General features: G+C 39.8%; 1 protein-coding gene across 3 annotated transcripts in view; it reads left to right on the top strand.

Moving 5' to 3' along the window:
- The window catches only part of MKK3 (mitogen-activated protein kinase kinase 3), a 323,756-nt gene that overhangs the window by 280,819 nt on the left and 21,244 nt on the right, over positions 1 to 21,693 (top strand). For 2 of the 3 annotated variants that reach the window (XM_089458669.1, XM_089458667.1), the window contains exons 7-8: positions 14,958 to 15,065; positions 15,324 to 15,415. In XM_089458669.1, coding sequence (XP_089314795.1) covers positions 14,958 to 15,065; positions 15,324 to 15,415 — 200 coding nt within the window. The remainder of the gene's footprint in view (positions 1 to 14,957; positions 15,066 to 15,323; positions 15,416 to 21,693) is intronic. The other variant, XM_089458668.1, reaches the window with a different exon arrangement.

The raw sequence follows: 21,693 nt of genomic DNA, 5'->3' as shown, positions 1-21,693 counted from the left end.
ATGGTTTGAGGAGTGGTAATTCCAGCCAATGCATTACAAGATATGGTCGGATTCATTTCTTCTTTATCTAGGATTTGCTCCTGGAGTATATCCTCTTCTTTTGACATTTCTTGCTCCTTTTCTTCTTCCTCTTCACAATCTATGTAGAATAATTTCTTCTCAGCACACTTATGACCTTTAGTGTATTTGCTATCACAACTATAACAAAGCCCTTTTGCTCTTTTTTCTTCCAATTGTTGTGGTGTCAACCTTATAGGTTGTGGAAAACTAGGGGCAACAACACTTCCATCTTTATAGTTGTGAGTGGTATGCTTCCTAGTTGCCATAATTTTGCTTTCCATTATTTTTGCTAACCTGAATGCCTTCTCTAATGAATCAGGTTCTCAAAGGCGAACATCATGTTGGATATTATCCTTTAAAGTACCTATGAACACATCAATCCTATGTTCTTCTGGATTATTTTTTTATCCTTATGTTCAAGTTTTGGAACTCGTCAATGTGCTCCATTATTGAACTCTTTTGTTTGAGACTTATTAATTGGCTAAAAAAAATGTTGCTTTTTGTATTCTCATAATGTGTTGTCAATTCTTCTGTAAAATTTTCCCAAGTGATAATTTGTTTACGAGAGCAAAGCCATTGATACCATAACAAACTAATTTGGTTCCAAATATAAAGTTGCAATACATACCTTTTGTGTGTTTTGCACATTATTGAGATCGAAAAATTGTTCCATCTGTAATATCCATGTTGCAGGATCTTTGCCATCAAACTTTCTCATATCGATTTTTGGAATATGATGGGTCTTTGATCCAACATTAGAGTCTATGAAATCATGATTAACATTTCTTTTGTTCGCATCATGAGTTTCCTTTACTACCCTTTCACCATTAGTAAGTATTTCTTGTAGAAAATTTGTCAAATCTGTCTTCAAATCTTCCATGCTTGTCTTCAAATCTGTCTTCAAATCGTTCATCTTAGCTTCCACGCCATTCATCTTAGATTCCACCCCAATTATTTTAGCTTCTATTAGCTTTTGTGAGAGTGACATTTGTTGCACTTGGTTTTGTAATTTTGATATATCATGTAGCATTTCTTCCTCTTGTTCATAAGTCATGCTAGAGCTTTCAGGTTTCTTACTAGGTGTTTGCATTTTCTTTCCTTAGGGCATCAGTCACCGATAATAATGCTCTACTATGCCCTTTGAATTCCTTCAAAATAATTTTTCAAACCAAGTTTAAGCAAAAATTTTAAAAGGTCTACACACCTTTTTTCCACTTTGTAGGAATTCAATATTGCCTCTGATGTATCTCTGTAATTTCGGATCATCCAGTTCTGAAATTGCGACTTGCAGTAGTCCTCTGTGTCCTCTTTCCAATGCCACCAGTCTGATCCAAATTGGATTCTCCAAGGAAGAGTTATGCCAAATCTCTCACAGTGACCTGATTATAGACTAGTTCAGTAGAGCGAACTTGTATTACATGCCACGTGTCCTTGTTTCAACCTTTGGCTTTGAAAAATATATACAAGAAACTACAGTCCGTCCTCTTTCTGTACCTTACGAAATTTCAATTTGATACTCAAAGAGAAAGTTATGACGATTTTCCCCAGGTCACCTGTTTGGAATGTAATTTAGGAGTTTGCAAAAAGACCAACTTCCTCAGATAATATCTCCGCAAATATAGCGTGAAAAGCTCTGAAATTCGGACCCGAGGTTGTGTGCAATTTTGTCTCAAATGGGTTTTTTTTTCGTTTCTGAAACGTCGCAAAAAAAAAGTTATAGTGAAAATGCCACGATGACCTATTTGGAGCAGCGAAATTCTAGAATCCAACGCTCTGATACCAAATGTTATGAAAGTAGCTCACAAAAAGATAGAAAAGATAGATCAACACCTTAGAATTCAGCCTCTTCGAGGGGGCAACCTCCTTTACATTACACAAATGAATGATTCTTTTATGATTCAAATGACAAAACCTCCTTTCTATATATAGAAGTCTAAAGAGTCACAATATAACCCAGCCGACCTAACAATAATAATATAAAGGCACAAAAATAACAATAGAGGGATTCTATGGGGCACAGTAATAACAATATGGGGACAATAGGGGCCCAACAATATTAATAAGGGATACAACTAAAATAGTAATGGAGTAATCGCTAGTATTATAGGGACCTAACATTAGCTAACCTAGGAGATAGCTCAAACAAAGAGAGTCAGGACTAGTGTGACAACCCCTTCTTTGGCAAGACCGTGAAAACAGGTGTAAAAACAGTAAAGGATATTTTATGCTGAACTTGTAATTTTATGCTGAACCTGTAATTATGTTCCTGAACTCTTACAAAATTAATTAACAGATTATCTAACAGAATTGTTGAGGGTACCTACCTGTGCCCTTGCGGTTGATGATGACTCCAACTCCCTGCTTCGGTTACCAAAAGACTGAATCCACCTAGCCAAACTGAGCAGAACCTGGCTGCTCAATCCAGTAAGCTTCTTAGTAGAAGCCGACTGTTCCCCCGTGCCCAGAACCTCAGAACAACTTAGGCTTTTCCTGTGGATGATTTCCGTAGATGATGTTCTTCCTCCTTCAGATTTTCTTCCCTTCGTCCCCCTTCTAAATCTTTGTTCCGTGGTTTTTATCCGGTTTCTTGGCGGTGGCCGCTCTTCCATCAGCAGCCCACTGCTTAGTTTGCTGGTGACACGCTCCCATGTCACATATCATCTCCCTTATCTCTTTTAAAGGTCACGTATATATATGTTTTATGATTTAATAAATCACATTATGTTTTATTAAAGTACTCCTTTTAATATAAACATTATAACTTTATACTTAGTACCCCTTTTTAATTAATTTCTTATATATATCTTTAATTATTTTATTAATTTATTAATATAATTTTTATTAATAATCTGGAATATATAATTTATATAGTCCTCTTTTAATATTTATCCATACATTAAGCAATATGGGTGTTGATGGATGAGTAGAACTTCTATTTGAAGAAGTGTCATGGTATTTAGTACTTAAAGTTAATTTAGTATATAAATACTAGTGCAGTGTATGCAACATATGCATATGTAGCTATCATAAGCGTGCATTGTATGCCTACTATTATTCTTGCGTTCTCTTTATTTATAGATAGGTCGTTACATTCTTTGAGTTCCCTGCCACCAACCACACCTTGTGGGGTTGAAGGTTTTTCTCACTAACTTGTAGGTAGGTGTAGGCGGCAGGGTCAACACATATCATCATTTTCTTGAATCTCATGCATGGGATTCCCAATGAAACATCTTCTTTGGTTCATGAACCTCCTTTTGAAGATTCCGTCATAGGATCTTAATGATCCTTGCCTTGCAAATGTTTCTTTCCTTTTGATGATGGAGGTCTTCTAAGATTCTTAATCATGATCAATTTTCTTTCATTGTGGATGAGGTCCTATTCTAGGTATGCTCCTTCTACATGAATATCTTGAGCTATGTTCATCATGCTCCTATATTCTAGAAAATATTTCTAACAATGCATTTTGTTCTTATTTATTAAATGTTCTTTCTACATGAGTATCTAGAACTCTATGTACTTCATGCTTCTAGATTCTAGAAGATGTTTCTAGCCATGCAATTTTATTTTTATTCCTACATGCTCCTATCCTACTCAAAACTTTGAAAGAATACTTTAAGTAAATAGTTTGACTTAGTCCTAGTAAAGATCTGGAGGATCTTCCTTCTATTGCTTCTTTTCTTCTTCTTTCACCTCTTGAGTCATGTGAGCTTCTTCCCTCTTTCTTTTGTTGTTTTCCTTCTTAAGCTTAAGGCAATTCCTTTTGTAGTGTCCATATTCTTGACATCCATGGTATTGGATTTTGGACATACCTTTGTTGTTTGTTCCTCGTGGACCAAATTTGCCAAATTCTCCCTTTCTCTTGGCCATGGTAGCAAATGCTTGCTCCTTGGATCCCACATCTTTGGCTTTGAGTCTGGTTTCCTTTGTTTTGCATAGAGACCACATTTCACTTAGTGTGGTAGCTTCCTTCTTGGCATATATGCTAGATGTGAAGTTGCCCCAATCCTGAGGTAGAACATTGAGTACTACAGTTGTCATTTCTTTGTCGGACATGACTTCCCCTAGCTCTTGAAGTTGATCTCTCATCTCAAAGATCTTCATGAAGTAGGGAACTACTCCTTCCTTTGATATGTTCATCTTATACAATTCATTTCTTAGAGATATCACTTCTCTAGCAGTGGTCACTGAGAATAGCTCTACTAGTTTATCATAGATTTCTTTTGATGTTTCAAATTTGGAGACATAAGGAATGAGAGAGTCCTTGATAGATTCTATTAGAATCCTTTGAGCTCTTGTCTCATCCTTATTGTAGTTGGCTAAGGCTTGGGTTTGTTCCTTAGTAGGGATAGTGATATTCCCTTTGACATGTTCCAGAAGTTCATTCTCCTTTAGAAGTAAATTAGTCTTCTTCCTCCATGCAAGAAAGTTATTGGTACCTACCAATTTGTTGATTTCCTTGCAAAAAGACATTGATGTATATTCAGAAGGGGACATATACTTGATAGATTGTTTTTTTAGATGTAGTGGATTTGCTTTCTCCTTGAAGACTTGATGGCTTGCCTTCCTAGGATCTTGATGTTCTTCAGGTTGCCTTCTCTAAGTGGACTTGCTTGATGACGAGATTTTCTTGGTAACTTGTAGGTGATATAGGTCCCTTTTTGATCTGCTCTTCTTTGTAGGTGCCTTTGTGTAAGGCTCTTCTTCTTGCTATGCAGTCTGTTAAAATTGGCAACTAGGGCCAAACTCCATGTGGGTCATCTTATTAATGGCAGTTGATATTTTTCTTGGATCCCTCTCATCTGGAGGTGTACAATTGATCTAAAGATCATCCGATTCCGACAAGTATTCATGGAGATATGAATTTATTTGTGTTATGGGACAATTCGTCAAGGTCGGCCAGCAACCAAATTGCCCCCACTTGTGGTCAACGTTTTAGTATAAATAGAGGTGCCTTGAAGACCATTTGTACACACACTTCTTGTGATCTCTTCCTCTCCACTTGTCTTGGGTTTTGCTGGGAGGAGAGATCCCAAGAAGACAATGCTGCCCTAATGGAGAAGATGCCCTAAAACACAGTAATGAACATGATGCCCTAAAAAGAAGTCATGGAGAGGATGCCCTGGCTCAACAATGTCATGGAAGAAGGCATGCCCTAGATTTGAACGCTGCCATGGGAAGGTAGAGTCTTGGACATGCCCTAGCCGCAGTCAAGAGGGGTAGTAAAAGTGTAAGCCCTCAACGCAGCCAAGAAAAGGGTCTTCTGCCTAAGGGAGTTTCAACGCTATCCAAGGAACCCTAAAGGAAGCCCTAGCCATAGAAATTAGGAGGATGTTTGTAGCCCTATGGATGTTGTTAAGAGGGATATGCCATGCCCTCATCCACTATGCTAAAAGAATCAAGGACGTAGTCAAAGGAGGTCTTAACTTGTAAAAGACTTCGTTGTCATGAGGAAGCCCTACTGCCTAAACTGTTGATCTAGATCAAGGCAGCCCTAAACGCCGTCTTTAAAAGATGTTCTAGCGGCAGTAGGGGGAGAGTCCTAGTAGCCATTAAGGGAGAGGTATAGCTGCTGTGAAAGGAAGGTCTGATCGCAGTCATAGGAGGCCTATTTCAGCGTTCAAAAGAACCTCAACCACAGCAAGAAAGAGACTGATCAATGTGTACATTTGAGAGCTGTTTCAGGGGTCAAATTAAAGGGCTGAACTACTTGCTGATAGGAGGTTTGAGTGAGCTCTTGCTGGAAGGATATTAGCCACTCTATAGGCTGTCATAATCATGTTCTAAGGATTGTTGTATGCCACTTGGATAAGAAGTGAGCATAGACATAGTTCAGTCATTGTTTAGGGCTTGAAGGCTTCTCTAAATTGTACAAGAAATGATATTTCCTTGGAGATCAATTGCAGTCAAATCTGGGCAGATTTTAAGGTCTATTAGGAGACTGCACTTTAGACTTGTTAAAGGAGTCTAGGTGCTCTACTAGGCCGTAAGCCATAGCAAGTAGCTAAGACTCGTGAGTGCAATGGGATGATGGTTGCAACATATTGGATGCCATGATGGATGCAGCATGATGGGTGCAGCATTGGGTGCAACTCAGTGATGGGAGCAACACTGTGATGAGAGCAACTCAGTGATTGAGTGTAACACAGTGACAGTTGCAGCATGATGATAAGGTGCAGCAGTATGATGTGTGCAGCATGGTGATGGAGTCACCTTGGATCAATGAAAGCAGTATGCCTTCTACTCAGCTCAGATCAACTACCTTATATGTTATCTTCTTAGAGAAGATCTCTGCTCTTATTTAGATAAGTCAAAGGATTGACTTCTGATGTATATGTACTATCTCTCTCTTTGATGAACTATTGAAGAACATATAAGAAGAATTGATTAAGGGTTTCCCCACATTGGGGTTTGTCCCTGGCTAGTGCCACATCTTGTGTCCTCTTGTCTTGGCTTGTCTTCTGCGATTTATATTTATGTTTTATCTGTAGTTTACTTTAATGCTAATGTGATTGCTAATCTGGAAAAGATATTGAGCTAACTGTGAAAATTGAAATAAATTGCTCTAGCATAGAACATACCTAAACTTAACATGGTATCAGAGTTGAGGTGAATACAAAGCCCAAGTAAGAGTGAAAGAGAAATCACCAAAGACAGTTGGGAAAGGACAACAGGATCAATGGATTCCTCATCCCTCTTCAAATTCACCAAGGGTGAAGTCAAAGCAGAGAATATTATTAGAATGGCGCAACGGAAGTTTTTGATGGCCTAAAAATCACTTCAATCGGAAGTTCGGAAGTAAGGGTGGAAGGAAAGGCAAATGCCTAGTTTGTAATAAGTTCGACCATTATACAAAGGAGTGTCCGAATGGTAGGGACACATCACTTGATGATGATAACAATTATTCTAGGGACATCTTCAATGATCAGAGGAATGACAGATAATGCAGGTCATCAAGGAAATAGCCGACTGTTCAAAGAAAGCAAGGAACCCCAGGTATGAAGAATCAAATGTTGTTTCTAATAAGATAAAGAAGCGTTATCTTGTATTGGCCCTCTCCTTCAGACTCTTTGGAAATCTGGCTTATTGATTGTAGTGCTTCAAGGCACTTCATCGGATAGAAGGGTGGTCTCTCTAAACTGGTAGAGATGGAAACAATCGTGGGATTATACTTGGAGTCAAGGCCACCTATCCCGGAAAGGGTGTGGGGAATGTTATCCCTCAAGTGAATGAGGGTGTCTAATCATTTACAGAATCTCTTTTATGTACTTGATCGCAAGAAGAACCTGGTGTCCATTTCGGCAATGGAAGTCAAAGGTTTCAGGGTGGCATTCATTGATGGAAAGGTACATGTTTGAAAATTGAATTTTGAAAGATGCTTTTGAGTTCAGGGTTGGCAATTTGTATCAAGTTGCAGGATGGTCCATTGGGGACCATGTCAGTTGTCACATCTATAGCACCGGAGGTTTACTTATTATGGGGCCCTACCCAATGTGAGTCAGATGGTAACAGGGATGCTTGAATTCAAGAAGAGCATGAAGGTACATGTCTGAGATGTACTGAAGGAAAATCCTATAAGGGGACCATTCCCCTCATATAGCAGGTCCATAGGTTTGGAACAACGCAAGGAGTTTTGAGATTCATGATTAGGAATCTCATGTATACAAGTGGAAGAAAGCCCTCTTTGGCTTGAAGAAAAACACCCCAGGCATAGTATGAGAGGATTGATAGTTGTCTGATGATGCTGAGATTCACTAGGAGTGAAGCCGATCCAAACCTTTGCTTGAAGGTTGTGGATCATAGACCTCTCATACTGGCACCTTCTGAGGACGACCTCTTTCTGACAGGTGCAGACCCTCTCATTTGCAGAAGTAAGAGGGAGTTGGATTCCAGATTTGGAATGGTAAACTACAAGCCCATGACTACCTCAATGGAGATTAACTTTCAGAAGTTATGTGATAGTAATGTCGGACCAGATTTGGGAAATGCCTTTGAGTTTCATAAACTCATTCGCATTGATGTTCTTGGTGAACTTCCATCTGGACATATGTTTTGCAGTTAGCATGATGAGGTCATATATGGTTGAGCCTCACTGGATTGGTGCCAAGAATCTTCTGAGATATCTTCGGGGCACGGTCTCTCATAGATTGAAATCCACTGCCGGAAATGTGAACCTGCATGATCATTCAAATGTTGACTAGGCAGGCAGTGTGGAGGATCGCGAGAGCAATTCTGAGTGCTGGTTCTCTTTGGGTTCTGCTTTGATATCCTAGATGAGCAGGAAGTAGAAGACGGTTGCTTTGAGCACTGCTGAGACTAAATACATACGAGTGTGATCTCATGTGAAGTTGGCTGGTTATGGAAGCTCTTCAGTGAGCTGTTTGTACACATGATGAATGCCATTGTGATTCCTTGTCACAACCAGGGGGGGATTCGATTGTTGAGGAATCCCGTATTCGATGATTGCTCCAGTGGATAGACATTAGATATTACCTTATTTGGAACATGGTAAGTTTATGAGTGAGGAGGCTCCATCACATTGAGACTGATGTACAAGTCACAAACATGTTGTCAAAGCCCAGAGGAAATGTCAAATCTGTGACTTTCCTGAACGACTTGGAGTCGTTGAGAGACCTTCTTATAAGGGTCTTGCATGGTGCATGCATTGAGCTCTGGGAGCTCTGGGGGGCTTGGGGTACTTATTGAAGCAACACATGACCATAGGGTGATTCACCCTCCCCTAATGGTGCGCTGTGTACAGGGTGAATAGCTCAGCCTACCCTTGTGATACCCCGAGGCGATTTTGGGACAGGATGATTAGTTCTCATGTGGGTTGGAATGATTAGTTCTCCCATGGCGACTGTGGGACAAGATGATTTGTTCTCCTGTGGACAGGATGCTTAGTTCTCTTGTCGAGGAATCCTACCCATGCAGTCTGGGACTCATGGGAAGTACCTCTCATCTGATCAATGAGCAGGGAAATGGGGTTAGGGACTATTAGTAGTACTATTGATGTACGCATCGTTGTATCTACCATACTCCCTATGCTAGGATGACCTCCATTGATCTGGGATCAATATGAGTGATTTGAGACACTCTCTTGTGATATTGATCTGGGATCAATAAAAACTGACTTCGGGTCAGTAAGAGTGATATGACACTCTCTCTTTAGATAAAACTGACTTCGGGTCAGTAGAGAATGGTATGAGACATTCTCGATCAATTCTTCTTCTTCATGGTTTAGCAGAGCAGAGAAGAACTAAGCAAATCTCAACATAGCAGAGCAGAGCAGAGTAGTGCAGGGCACTGATGGCAGAGATAGTATAGTTGGACATATGAATCAGCGGATGGAGTTCTCCCTAGTTGAGAGGGAGTGTTAAAATTGGCAACTACGGCCAAACTCCATGTGGGTCATCTTATTAATGGCAACTGATATTTTTCTTGGATCCCTCTCATCGAGAGGTGTAGGATTGATCTAAAGATCATTCGATTCCGACAAGTATTCATGGAGATATGAATTTATTTGTGTTATGGGGCAATTTGTCAAGGTCAGCCAGCAACCAAATTGCCCTCACTTTTGCTCAACGTTTTAGTATAAATAGAGGTGCCTTGAAGGTCATTTGTACACGCACTTCTTGTGATCTCTTCCTCTCCACTTGTCTTGGGTTTTGCTGGGAGGGGAGATCCCAAGAAGACAATGTTGCCCTAATGGTGAAGATGCCCTAAAACACAGTAATGGAGATGATGCCCTAAAAATCAGTCATGGAGAGGATGCCCTAGCTCAACAATGTCATGGAAGAAGACATGCCCTAGATCTGAAAGCTGCCATGGGAAGGTACAGTCTTGGACGTGTGCTAATCGCAGTCAAGAGGGGCAATAAAAGTGTAGGCCCTCAATGCAACTGAGAAAAGGGTCTTCTGTCTAAGGGAGTTTCAATGCTATCCAAGGAACCCTAAAGGAAGCCCTAGTCGCAGAAATTAGGAGGACGTTTGCAGCCCTATGGACGCTGCTAAGAGGGATATGCCATGCCCTCATCCACTATGCTAAAAGAATCAAGGACACAGTCAAAGGAGGTCTTAACTTGTAAAAGACTTCGCTGTCATGAGGAAGCCCTACTACCTAAACTGCTGATCTAAATCAAGGCAGCCCTAAACGCTGTCTTTAAAAGATGTTCTAGCAACAGTAGGAGGAGAGTCCTAATAGCCATTAAGGGAGAGGTATAGCTGCTGTGAAAGGAAGGTCTGATCGGAGTCATAGGAGGCCTATTTTAGCAGTCAAAAGAACCTCAACCACAACAAGAAGGAGACTGATTAGCATGTACATTTGAGAGTTGTTTCAGGGGTCAAATTAAAGGGTTCAACTGCTTGCTCATAGGAGGTTTGAGTGAGCTCTTGTTGGAAGGATATCAACTACTCTATAGGTTCTCATAATCATGTTTTGAGGATTGTTGTATGCCACTTGGATAGGAAGTGAGCATAGACATAGTTCAATCATTGTTTAGGGCTTGAAGGCTACTTTGAATTGTAAAGGAAATGATATTTCCTTGGAGATCAATTGCAGTCAAATCTGGGCAGATTTTAAGGACTATTAGGAGACTGCACTTTAGACCTGTTAAATGAGTCTAGGTGCTCTGCTAGGTTGTAAGCCATAGCAAGCAGCTAAGACTCGTGAGTGCAATGGGATGATGGTTGCAGCATATTGGATGCCGTGATGGATGCAGCATGATGGGTGCAGCATTGGGTGCAACTCAGTGATGGGAGCAACACTGTGATGAGAGCAACTTAGTGATTGAGTGCAGCACAGTGATAGTTGCAGCATGATGATAAGGTGCAGCAGTATGATGTGTTGTGCAGCATGGTGATGGGGTCACCTTGGATCAGTGAAAGTAGTATGCCTTCTACTCAGCTCAGATCAGCTACCTTATATGTTATCTTCTTAGAGAAGATCTCTGCTCTTATTTAGATAAGTCAAAGGATTGACTTCTGATGTATATGTACTATCTCTCTCTCTGATGAACTATTGAAGAACATATAAGAAGAATTGATCAAGGGTTTCCCCACATTGGGGTTTGTCCCTGGCTAGTGCCACATCTTGTGTCCTCTTGTCTTGGCTTGTCTTTTGTGATTTATATTTATGTTCTATCTGCAGTTTACTTTAATGTTGATGTGATTGCTAATCTGGAAAAGATATTGAGCTAACTGTGAAAATTGAAATAAATTGCTCTAGCATAGAACATACCTAAAATTAACATAGTCTTCCTTGATGAATGATAGATGGTAGGCCTTCTTGTCCTTGAAGTGATTGAGACTTCTTGGCTTGATGCTTCAACTTTGTAGATGTCCTTCCTTGATGAGTCACCTTATGAGTGTTCTTGAGATGCCCTTTCCTTGATGTGTGACCTTAGCTCCGATACCATGTTGAAGAATCTAGGGCAATTAGGTTTAGTATGATTCTTCTTGACTTGATAACAATTTGTGGAGTCTTTTCACTTTTCTTGTTAGCTTAATCTTCTTCTTGTTATTATGCATGCGCGTGTACTTCATCAAACTGCTATAAAAAACTTAAGAACAAGAACACAAGATGTTGTCTCTCTGCCAAGGCCCAAACCTCTCTTCTCTTGAGAGGAAAACCCTTTAGTAAGTTTTTCTTATTGAATCTTCTTATTGATCAATGTCAAACCCTAAACCCTTGACTAGAATGTCTTCCAAGCACAAGTCAAGTCCTTTCTCCTTTCTGCACTTTGTTCCTTGGCACTCCCTTTTTCTGGCACTTTGTCCTCCTCCTTCCGACACTTCGCTCTTCTTTCAGCTGTTGGTACACCTTGTTGCACTTGCTCTAGATGAGATGCTTCTCTTCTATACTTAGAGATATCCTTCACTTATGTAGACACCTTCCTTCAAATGAAATCCTTCTTGAGATGTGAGTGTAGACTGAAGTGACTGTACAACAACCCTAGATTCTCGCACGTGTGGGAGGTTTACTTGATGTTGTATACCCTTCTCTCCTTCGCTTGAGTACCCTTCTTCTACGCTTGAGTAGGAGGCCTTGTAGGCCTAGATTTAGCCCCAAACAAAGAGAGATGGATGAATATGAGTTGCTTCTGTCATAACCACAGGGACAACCCTCTGTTTCCTGGCACGTGTGACTGCAGCTGCCTTAGAACATATCTCTTTAAACTCAGTTGTGTACCTTCTTCCTCGCTGTACTTGGAGACCCCTTTCCTTCGCTCTTTTCCACCTTTTCTAGAGCCTTTTCTTTGCCGATTTCAGAGCTACTTGGTTGACGTTGTAATGGAGTGGACAACCTCTATATATAGAGGACTGCCCCTCCTTTTAGTCCAACTAGAAGGCCGACTTGAAGACTGTTTGCAGGCTGACTTGTTATGCTTACTTCAGATGGCTTCTTTGGTGGTGTCACATGCTTGGAGGAGACTCTTTGATGGTGCCTTTGCTTTGGAGGAGACTTGACTTTGCTTGGAGGAGTATTCTTTGACTTCTATACAAACATATACATGATGCAACATGCCCTTCAAGTCTTCAACATTTTCTTTTGACTATTTGACTCACCTATAGCACTTTAACTTGTGCTAGACCTATTTCAATGAGCAAGAAACTCATTGTCATATATTATAAAAATAATATTTCTTTTCTTGAAGAAATACAAATATCAAAAGTACATTTATGAAGACTGAACCTAGTTACATTTTCTTCAGCAGTTGTCACTGTCATATCAAGGTCATTGCCATATAAAAGATCACTGTCACTATCATCCGTCATGATCACTGTTATGCAAACAAGGTCACTGTCATCAAAATAACTGTTATACAACAAGGTCATTGTCTCACTGTCAACAAGATCACTGTAATAGATCACTGTCTTACTGTGAACAAGCTCACTGTTTTACGGTCACATAAATCACTGTCTCATGGTCAACATGGTCACTGTGTTACTATCAACAAGATCACTGTCTCATTGTCAACAAGGTCAGTATTTCACTGTCAACAAGATCACTGTCTTACTATCAACAAGATCACTGTTTCATTGTCAACAAGGTCACTGTCTTACTATCAACAAGATCACTGTCTTACCAATATCATTATCTCACTGTCAACAAGGTCAATGTTTCATGCTGTCAGCAAAGCCACTGTCTTACATCATGAGGACACTTTCCATGTATATCAACTTAGTCATTAAAACAATATAGTGTAATGACTGTTATATATTGTGATCACTCTTATATATCAAACCACATATGTGCGAGCCACTATGTAATGAGAGCGAGAGCCTCAATGTATATTAGAGCAAGAGCCTCAGAATATGTTAGACCAAGAGCCTCAGAGTATATGAGAGCGAGAGCCTCAGAGACGATGGCACTGTGATGTAATACAAACCTTAGGGTATAGCAATGATGCCATCGAACTATATAATCAAGTGATGCCACAGAGCTATATAATTAATTGATGCCACAGTCAAGCGATGCCACAGAGCTATATAATCAAGCAATGCCACAAAGCTATATAATGAAGCGGTGCCACTGTAATTATAATGCGAGCCATGGGAATATAAGTGCAAGCGACAGGAAGTATCATGTGCCACTGTAATTATAATGCCATCCTTGCATGCTACTATAATTATAATGTGAGCCACATAAATTCTGATACGAACCATAAATAATGTGAGCCTCCATAGAATAAATGCTAGCCTCAGATATTTGACATGAGCCTCCATAGAGAAATAGATGCGAGCCTCAAATGTGAGATGTGCGAATTGCATACCTTGGAGATGATTAACTTGATTGGGTATATATAGTGGTTTTGTCATGCGAAAAGGTGCCTCTTTGGAGGCAAACTGATTTGAACTTGTTTATGAGGCCAACATATATTTTTGGCGGGAAATAGATGATTTGCAAATTGCGAATTATTGCTTTGACCAAGAAAGGAGCAATGGAAGTTGATAGTAGATTAGATACGTTATATATATATATATATATATAATTTCGAAATGTTTTGACTCAATAACTACCTACAATTAACGTATGTTGTATCGTTTAATATCTAATACATCTTATTTCTTTCAAAGAAATAATTTTGGGGAATTCCCCCCTTTTCCCAGATTCCTGGATGGAAGGTGATATTAACTACTATTGCACTTGAGAGGCAGGAAATGGATTCTGCGACATATTTACATGGCAATATGATTATTTGATGTGAGTTTATATTTGAATTTAAATGAAAAAATGAAATGCTTGTTGAATTCTACCGAGTCTTATGACTCCTAAATGACCCATGGACCATGGTTTTTGTTGAATGAAGAATAGAAGATGATATTCCTGTAGAAGTACTTATGCATCCTTATGGTGGCCTGTCTCAAAATATTTTCCCTCACCCCTTCCAATGAACTTCTGTTCAATGCAATCCTTCTTGTAGGAGTAGCTGATTTTTTGCCAGTTATTGCTGATATTTTTTTTCTTTCTTTATAATTCGATATTTTTGAGTTGATGACTCCGGCCAAGTTAATCCTATTATTTAAACACTACTTTAGAGTTATTTATGCTCATCAGACTTTGCAATTATTAAAGTTGTAGTATATGATTTTGTCTTGTAGTGATATCTTTTATTTTAGCCTTTAGGTCATTTTGTCCTTTTTAATCTGTTCGATTAACTTTGTAACTCTTATTTGGGATTAGAAAATTGTTAAGGGGAGTTAAGGTGTCAAAAGTATGAAATGGTTCCTTCCCTATTTAAGGACCCTCGGATCTCTTCACATGGATAATGAGCTTTCCAAGTTAACAGAATTTGTACTTTTGAGCAAGTGAGCTTTTTATGGTGAAACTATTTCACTGGTTATCTTTAAAACTGGCATATGGTCTTGGTTCTTACTTGATCCCTCTGTAAAATGCAGCTCTTGTCACATCCCTTTATTAAAAAATATGAAAATGCAGGAGTTGATCTGTCAGCATATGTACAAAGTATTTTTGATCCTATAGACCGTCTAAAGGATTTAGCTGATGTGAGTAACCATACAGGGTGATTATTTCCCTTTACTCTGATCTTTTCTTCCTGATTGAATGCATTTTAGTTAGATTTTTTAACCCTTTTAGTCTTAAAGTACTTTTAATTGGTATTCTCCGTGTTCTCTCCTTTGCCATCAACTTACTAACAATGAATTCATGGGTGGCATGCTTTCTCTCATCTACAAGACATAGTTTTCTATTTAGATTGGATCATATTCAATGTTGCACTGTATTGATTAGCGGTATGGGTGCAGATGCTTACTGTACATTATTACATGCTTTTTGATGGCCCCGATGAGCAGTGGCATCACATGAAAACTATGTACCATGAGAATTCTGCTTTCAGGTTCTGTGATATCAGCTCTACAAACTCTGATTGACGTATATCTGCTTTGTATTAGGCAAACAATTTATTGCATTTAACTGTATCATTAAGTGTTAAATATGTTAATGCTTTTAAATTTTTTCATTTGTCAAGAAAATGTTCAAGAATAAGAGTTATTTTTTAATTTTTGTTGCCAATGTTCAGGATTAGTTGTTATTTGTATTGTCCAGTTACTTTAATCTCTTGTATGGTTGCAATGTTAGTTCCTTTTACTAGAAAATAAAATATACCAGCAAAGGCACCATTTAATGGTTGCAGATAACACCCAAACATGTGATATGGGCAGCATTGGACAATCTCTCAGATTTGTTGTACTATCTTGTAACTAAAGTAATTTTATTAAAATCTGTGGGGTTAGGAAGTTGATTACTAAAGAGCAGTTTTTAAGAATTCTCTGCACAACACACTAGTTCTTCATGGTCAAGGAATATATGTAATGGGTTAGCTGGTGGGAGAATGCTGAAGTGGGTACATTTGTAGGTTGATGATTGAAACAAGCTCAAGGTCAACAATACTGGCCTGCAGAGCTGGTTCTCTATGTCATTGATTTCTTAGAGAAGCATATATATGGACCTGTTACCCTTCTTTCAACAGGGGTACTCAAAAAATTTTTGGCCATGCCATATAAGCTCTATTACCCACCATTTTGTGGGTGATATCCCTAGATTTTTTTTTTTTTCTTGAAGATGGTTCTCAGCCAGCAGCAAACAACCCCTTGCAGCCACCAACTAGCTCGTGTGCCACTTCTCCGCCACCTAAGCTAGCCATGTGGTCCCTCACCCATCTGTCATGATCATATGTTTGAAGGTGGGCCTTCCAAACTTAAAGGTATGCCTTGTCATTTGGTAATTGAGTATTGTGGTTTACTTGTCATGGAAACTTTTGGGCATAGATTAATGGGGGGATTCGGGGGAAAGAGTGGGCTAGGTTTGTGCTCTTGTCCCCTGGACCTCTTTTGGATGTTAACCTTGGACCCTATTCTTGCGGTATCTCTTTTACTGACCTTTGGGCTTTAGGGATGGTAGTTCATGGGAAACCCTGATTTTGGTTGCATGGTCCTGCTCCCTCATCCATATATATCACTCCCCTTCCACTCATTATAACCCCATTCATCATTCCTCCCACCTGGGTCCACATTCCTCCATTGGGTCAACATAGGGTTAGCCTTCCCCTTCCCCTTGCCCACATCTTGGGTCGGGCTTGGAATGATGCCCCAGAGGTTGATGCAGCTGAAAAGAAAAGTAAAAGCATAATTGGCCACATTTAGCAGGGGAATGTACCACAAAATGCAAAAGGTGGCTGGGACAAACACATTTAGCATGTGGGGAAAAGCCAATGCATGAGCTCAACTCCATTCTCATGGCCATCACCCTGGTTCTTATAGGCCCTAGATGAACCTCTTTTATCATTCAGGAACCCATGACTGTCCTAACCCCTGGTGGGAAATGAATCACTCCACCTCAAAGGGGGTATCCACTGCTATGCCTTACATATCATGCTCTTACTCCCTAAGCTCCGAGCAGTTAACCAAAGAAAAATCATAAAAGACAAAAGGCAAATGAAGAAGGGTGGAAAAAGCAAGGCCAAGGTGACTCATGTACCACAATTGCTCCCTCCTATACATTACATACCCAAGTGTGGGATTCCCCTTTATTAGCTACCCTTGTACTTTGGCATGTGAGCTAGGATTTCCTCCTCCATCCCCTACTCCGTACCATCACTTTATCACATGCCACCACCATTTGAAGGATGCACCTTGGACGTATCATCCTCGTTAAAAATAGAAACCACCTAATAGGGTACTTGGTTACCCCCCTTTGGAGCTTGGAGACATTAGCACATGCTAAAGCCCACTATGGAAGGGCATGCCATTATGAAGTGCTCACTTGTTGTCCATGGTTTGCAAGCTCTTTATTTCGATTTCTTTAAATGACTTGTTGTACTGGAAGGCAAGGGGACGCATTGGATCTTATGCAGGATTATAGATGGTTTCCATTTTGGGTTTGGTTTGCCTATACGAGGTCCTAACCCTTCAGAGGGCTACACTGGCACATGTAGGGTGTGTGTAGAGAGCCATGGGCTTCCACAACAGTAGACAACATTCCATGGATCTCCAGAGATGTTAAGAGATTGCTTGAGTTTCATCTATTGGACGAGGAAAATGCAACTGGTTCAGTTGGCCCTACAATTGTATCATGCACTTGGCAGATGACCCAGGACTTGTATGTTGATGTGGCATCACTTAAATTATCATCTGAGCCCTTACAGATGGTCTACAAACATCTTTGAACTACTTGGAGACCCATGAGGTTACTGATGTACCCCCACACCCATTGGGAGCACCACAGGTTTATTATTTGGAGAACAAGGGGCCAACCCCTTGTCCACTACTTTTGGGAGTCCTATTTTTCATTATGGTACCTATGGACTTCATCAGGTCTCTTAGAAGGCCCAACGACAGGTATTATTGATCATTCGACCTCTTGAGAGACTTATTCTTTTGTTTATGAGCTAGTTGGATGGGTTTGTCACCAAAAGTTAGTTATTTTGCACATTATTTTATTTTAGGGGCTAATGTAGGCCTAATTAGCTAAATCGAACTCATTAGAAGTGTATATATACAAGTGATGTGATTTCATTTTAGCATCATCACTTGGATTGGACTTGTATATCTCTTGAGAATTTCGCTATCCTTCTTGGAGGACAAATTTTGGATCATGGAATGAAATTTGATGTTTGGATTATTTTCTCTTTCCTTGGAGCTTCTTGATTGGCAAATTCTTGATGGTTGGATATACTCTTAATACATGTAAGTACAATTTAATGCTATTTTCTTTTCTATTCTTGTCACATACATTGTTGTTGGGATTTCACTATACTAGGGCTAATTTATTGCATCCATTTATGCGAAGTTGTGGAAATTTGGTTTCTAGATAGTGATGCTTCATGTATGGGCCATGTATTATGAATGAATGTTCCTAGAGATGCTTCTTCATTGAAATTCATCTTGATAAGCCATCAATCTTGCAAAACGAAGTATAAAGTTCTTGAAGCTGCTTTTGCTGCTGCCCTAATGCTATGCGAAGTTGTCTTTGAGGCCTCCTTGACATAGAAAATTCAATGTCCATAGTCATAATTACTCTTGACTCCAAATCTCCCCAAAGGATTAGGTGTTGGTCCACCATAAGGTGATCACCTTAAGCCTATTTCCTTCTCCTCTCTCCTCTTCTCTAGGTCTGGTCCTCTTGGTCACCTAGGGCATCAATTATCTCACAATCTAGCCATCTAAATACTTCGACTTTTGGTCCACAACTGCGCTGGTGTGTCCTCAAGAAGCCCTCCAAATTTTGTGAGATTACAACGGTGGGATCTTGAGATATCGTAAGCCCCTAGCTCGAAGACCAATTCTTGCCCTTGATTTCCCTTAGACTAGAAACCTCATTGGGATCCTTGCATTGCCTTTATTGAAAATTCATTCCTTGATCCCTTTCCCCTCCCTAATTAGGTCAAGCATATCATTGGTTGCTAAATCCTATCCCCTTGACCTAACCTCGGGTCCACTTGGTTTCGTGTGGTCCCAGTCACTATCAAGGTTAATTCTTCAAAGATCACATAGAACCCAAGTTTCCACGAGAATTCTAGGGCTTAGGGATCTCCTTTATAAGGCACATACTCAAAACCTAACCCTTGAAATTCTCCCCAAGCCCTTCCTTGAGAGCCTTCCATCTTGTCTTCCAAGACAAGCAAGCTACATATTTGAGCCTCTCTTGTGAATAGGCTTCCAGGATCACCCCTCCCTATCATTGGTCGATCCATTTCGTGATCTTTATCATAACAGGTCTCCTTCCATCGGTGAAAGTCTGTAAAGAGTAGGGAGTCTTAGCCGAGGTGACAGCGGGCTATCGCTCCATTGTTGCCCTTAGCCTAGTAGTAGCCCTTCAAGGATCCCCTTTTAGGACCCCTACTAGTTTGAGCGGTAACAAGCCCAAAGGATGTGCCTTATAGCCTTGTGTGTTGGAAATCAGGAGGTTTTCATCTTATTAACAAATTTCCATTACATGATAATTACTTGTGAAATTGACAACATTATTATTATTATTTTAATGTTTTCTTTCTTCATCAAGCAATTACCATAAACATGAAGATCACAAAAGACAATAGAACACAAGATATAAGCTCCAAGCCAGGGAAAATCCCCTCCAAGGGGAAAAACCAAAAAAAAATCTCTTCTTATAGAATAAGATCAAATGAGATATCCAAGACCCATAACCACATAAATCTCCACCTTTAGATGCCAAGTCAAATCATTCTTCCTAACAACAAATTCATCAACAAGAGATGTACCAAGATCAGACTTCGACCTTCTTCTTCTTTTTCTTCTCTGCTATATTTCAGGTTAAAACCATCCAAGTGTGTGTGTCAAAATGAGCTTCATCTACCCTCTATTTATAATTTTATATAGATTAGAGGGCGTGCAAATAGACATGTCCATTGGGGCAAGGTCGATTTGACATGTAGGCCGACTTGACATCTAGATGGGTTTTTTGTCCCAAAATTCACATTTAGAATTTTATTTTCCATTTTCTTTTACAATAGGTCCAAAATAAGACTTTGACTCTGGCTCAAAAACCTAAAAGCATTAGAACATGGTTATCTAGGAAATAATAAATTTTTTTTCTTTGCTCTTGCTTTTTACATAAAATACATAATGGTACAAATTACGATGACCAAAACTATTTACTTTCTCCAACACTCCCTCTTAACTATGGAGGTATTCATAATTGTACACCTAGGACAAGGATATTCTCAATCTGAAATATTCTCATAAGAAGAGTCAGATTGATAAGCCATCAATAAGCTTTAACATTATGACTAGCACTACCTTTGAGGCCTAACTAGACAAGCTCATCTTCGTTGAATAACATTATGCTAAGAGGCTTTACATGTGATACCATACTACCTCTACAAGGCACATACTGTGAAAAATCGGTTACCTGATTCCTACTACAACAAACTGATAATATTTCACCTACTTTTTAAATTACTTGAACAAGTTACTTGCAGTTTTCTACGACAATTACTGAAATACATACATTGCAACCTACACAAAATAAAATACCGTGGAAGCTAAACACTACACTGGAGAGAAATAAACACACACATCAACAGAGTTGCTTTTGGACAATGACCCTAGCAAATCCCAATGTGGGAAAACCGATGCAGCAACTGAGGGTTTTATTTATTATGTAGTAGTAATCTAAGTACAAATCGTTGGATGCCCAAACTAGCTATCCGATACAGAGAAATGCCAACAAAGAGTTAGTGAGACAAATCTCACATTGATTCCAGAGATCTGACACTAATCAGGGGCTAGTTGTTTGGCCCCATGCTGCCTCTGTGTAGCTTTTGCATCAATCCTATGTAGATCTGCGTCACACTGGCTGGGCTCTGTGTCACCTCCTCTATTGACCTCTTGCTGTCTAGAAATTTGACCTTTAGGCCCTCCAATCTCACACCCCGGCTCCTGGCTCTAGATCTCGATTTCTCCCAGCAAAATTTAGACTCCCTTTGAAGCTCTGCGCTGCCTCTCTGAACCTCTCTGTGCCTTCTTTGCCTTGCACTCTCCGGATCTGGAAAACTCTCCTCCGATCTACTATCCCTGCCCCTCACTGCAAGAAGATCACTCGATCTCTCTCCGACAACTCAACGCTGCTACTCTTGAGAAATTTGATCTCTTGATCTCACTATCTCGGTGTCTCCAGTGTGTTCTCCAAGTGCCCATCAAGCTCTTGATTATATTCTCTTGTTGGAGCACCAACGACCAAGATTAAAACATAATCAAAGGCTGAGATTAACTGGGAGTTGATCCTCGTCTTCTTCTAGAAGATTCACACCGGATTTAATTAATACCCTTTAATTAATCACATTTCCTAAGTTTAGACTTAGGAATACATTAAAAATGATTAATTAGTTTAATTAAACCATCTCTAGGTGGAATTTTCTCAAATGATCTATGGGCATTGGAGAATGCATGTGTCTTAGCCTCTCTGCAAAATCTCGAGGCTAGAGCACATCTGATGCTACAAAAGTCAACACTCCCTCTTAGCGAGGAATGTGATCTATTGTTGCAACCCACTGAAGCACCACTCTATCTCTGCACCATCTCTTGTTGCGCTGTTGATGTCTGGCTCTGCTGCCCATCAACTATTGCGCAACTCTAATTGCTACATCCATGCTAC

This window comes from Pinus tabuliformis, chromosome 7, assembly GCF_031772625.1.
Source record: "Pinus tabuliformis cultivar Carrire ecotype Pingquan chromosome 7, CPIR1, whole genome shotgun sequence".
NCBI lineage: Eukaryota > Viridiplantae > Streptophyta > Pinopsida > Pinales > Pinaceae > Pinus > Pinus tabuliformis.
The sequence above is the reverse complement of the archived record's forward strand: the minus strand, read 5'-3'. Positions and strand labels throughout refer to the sequence as shown.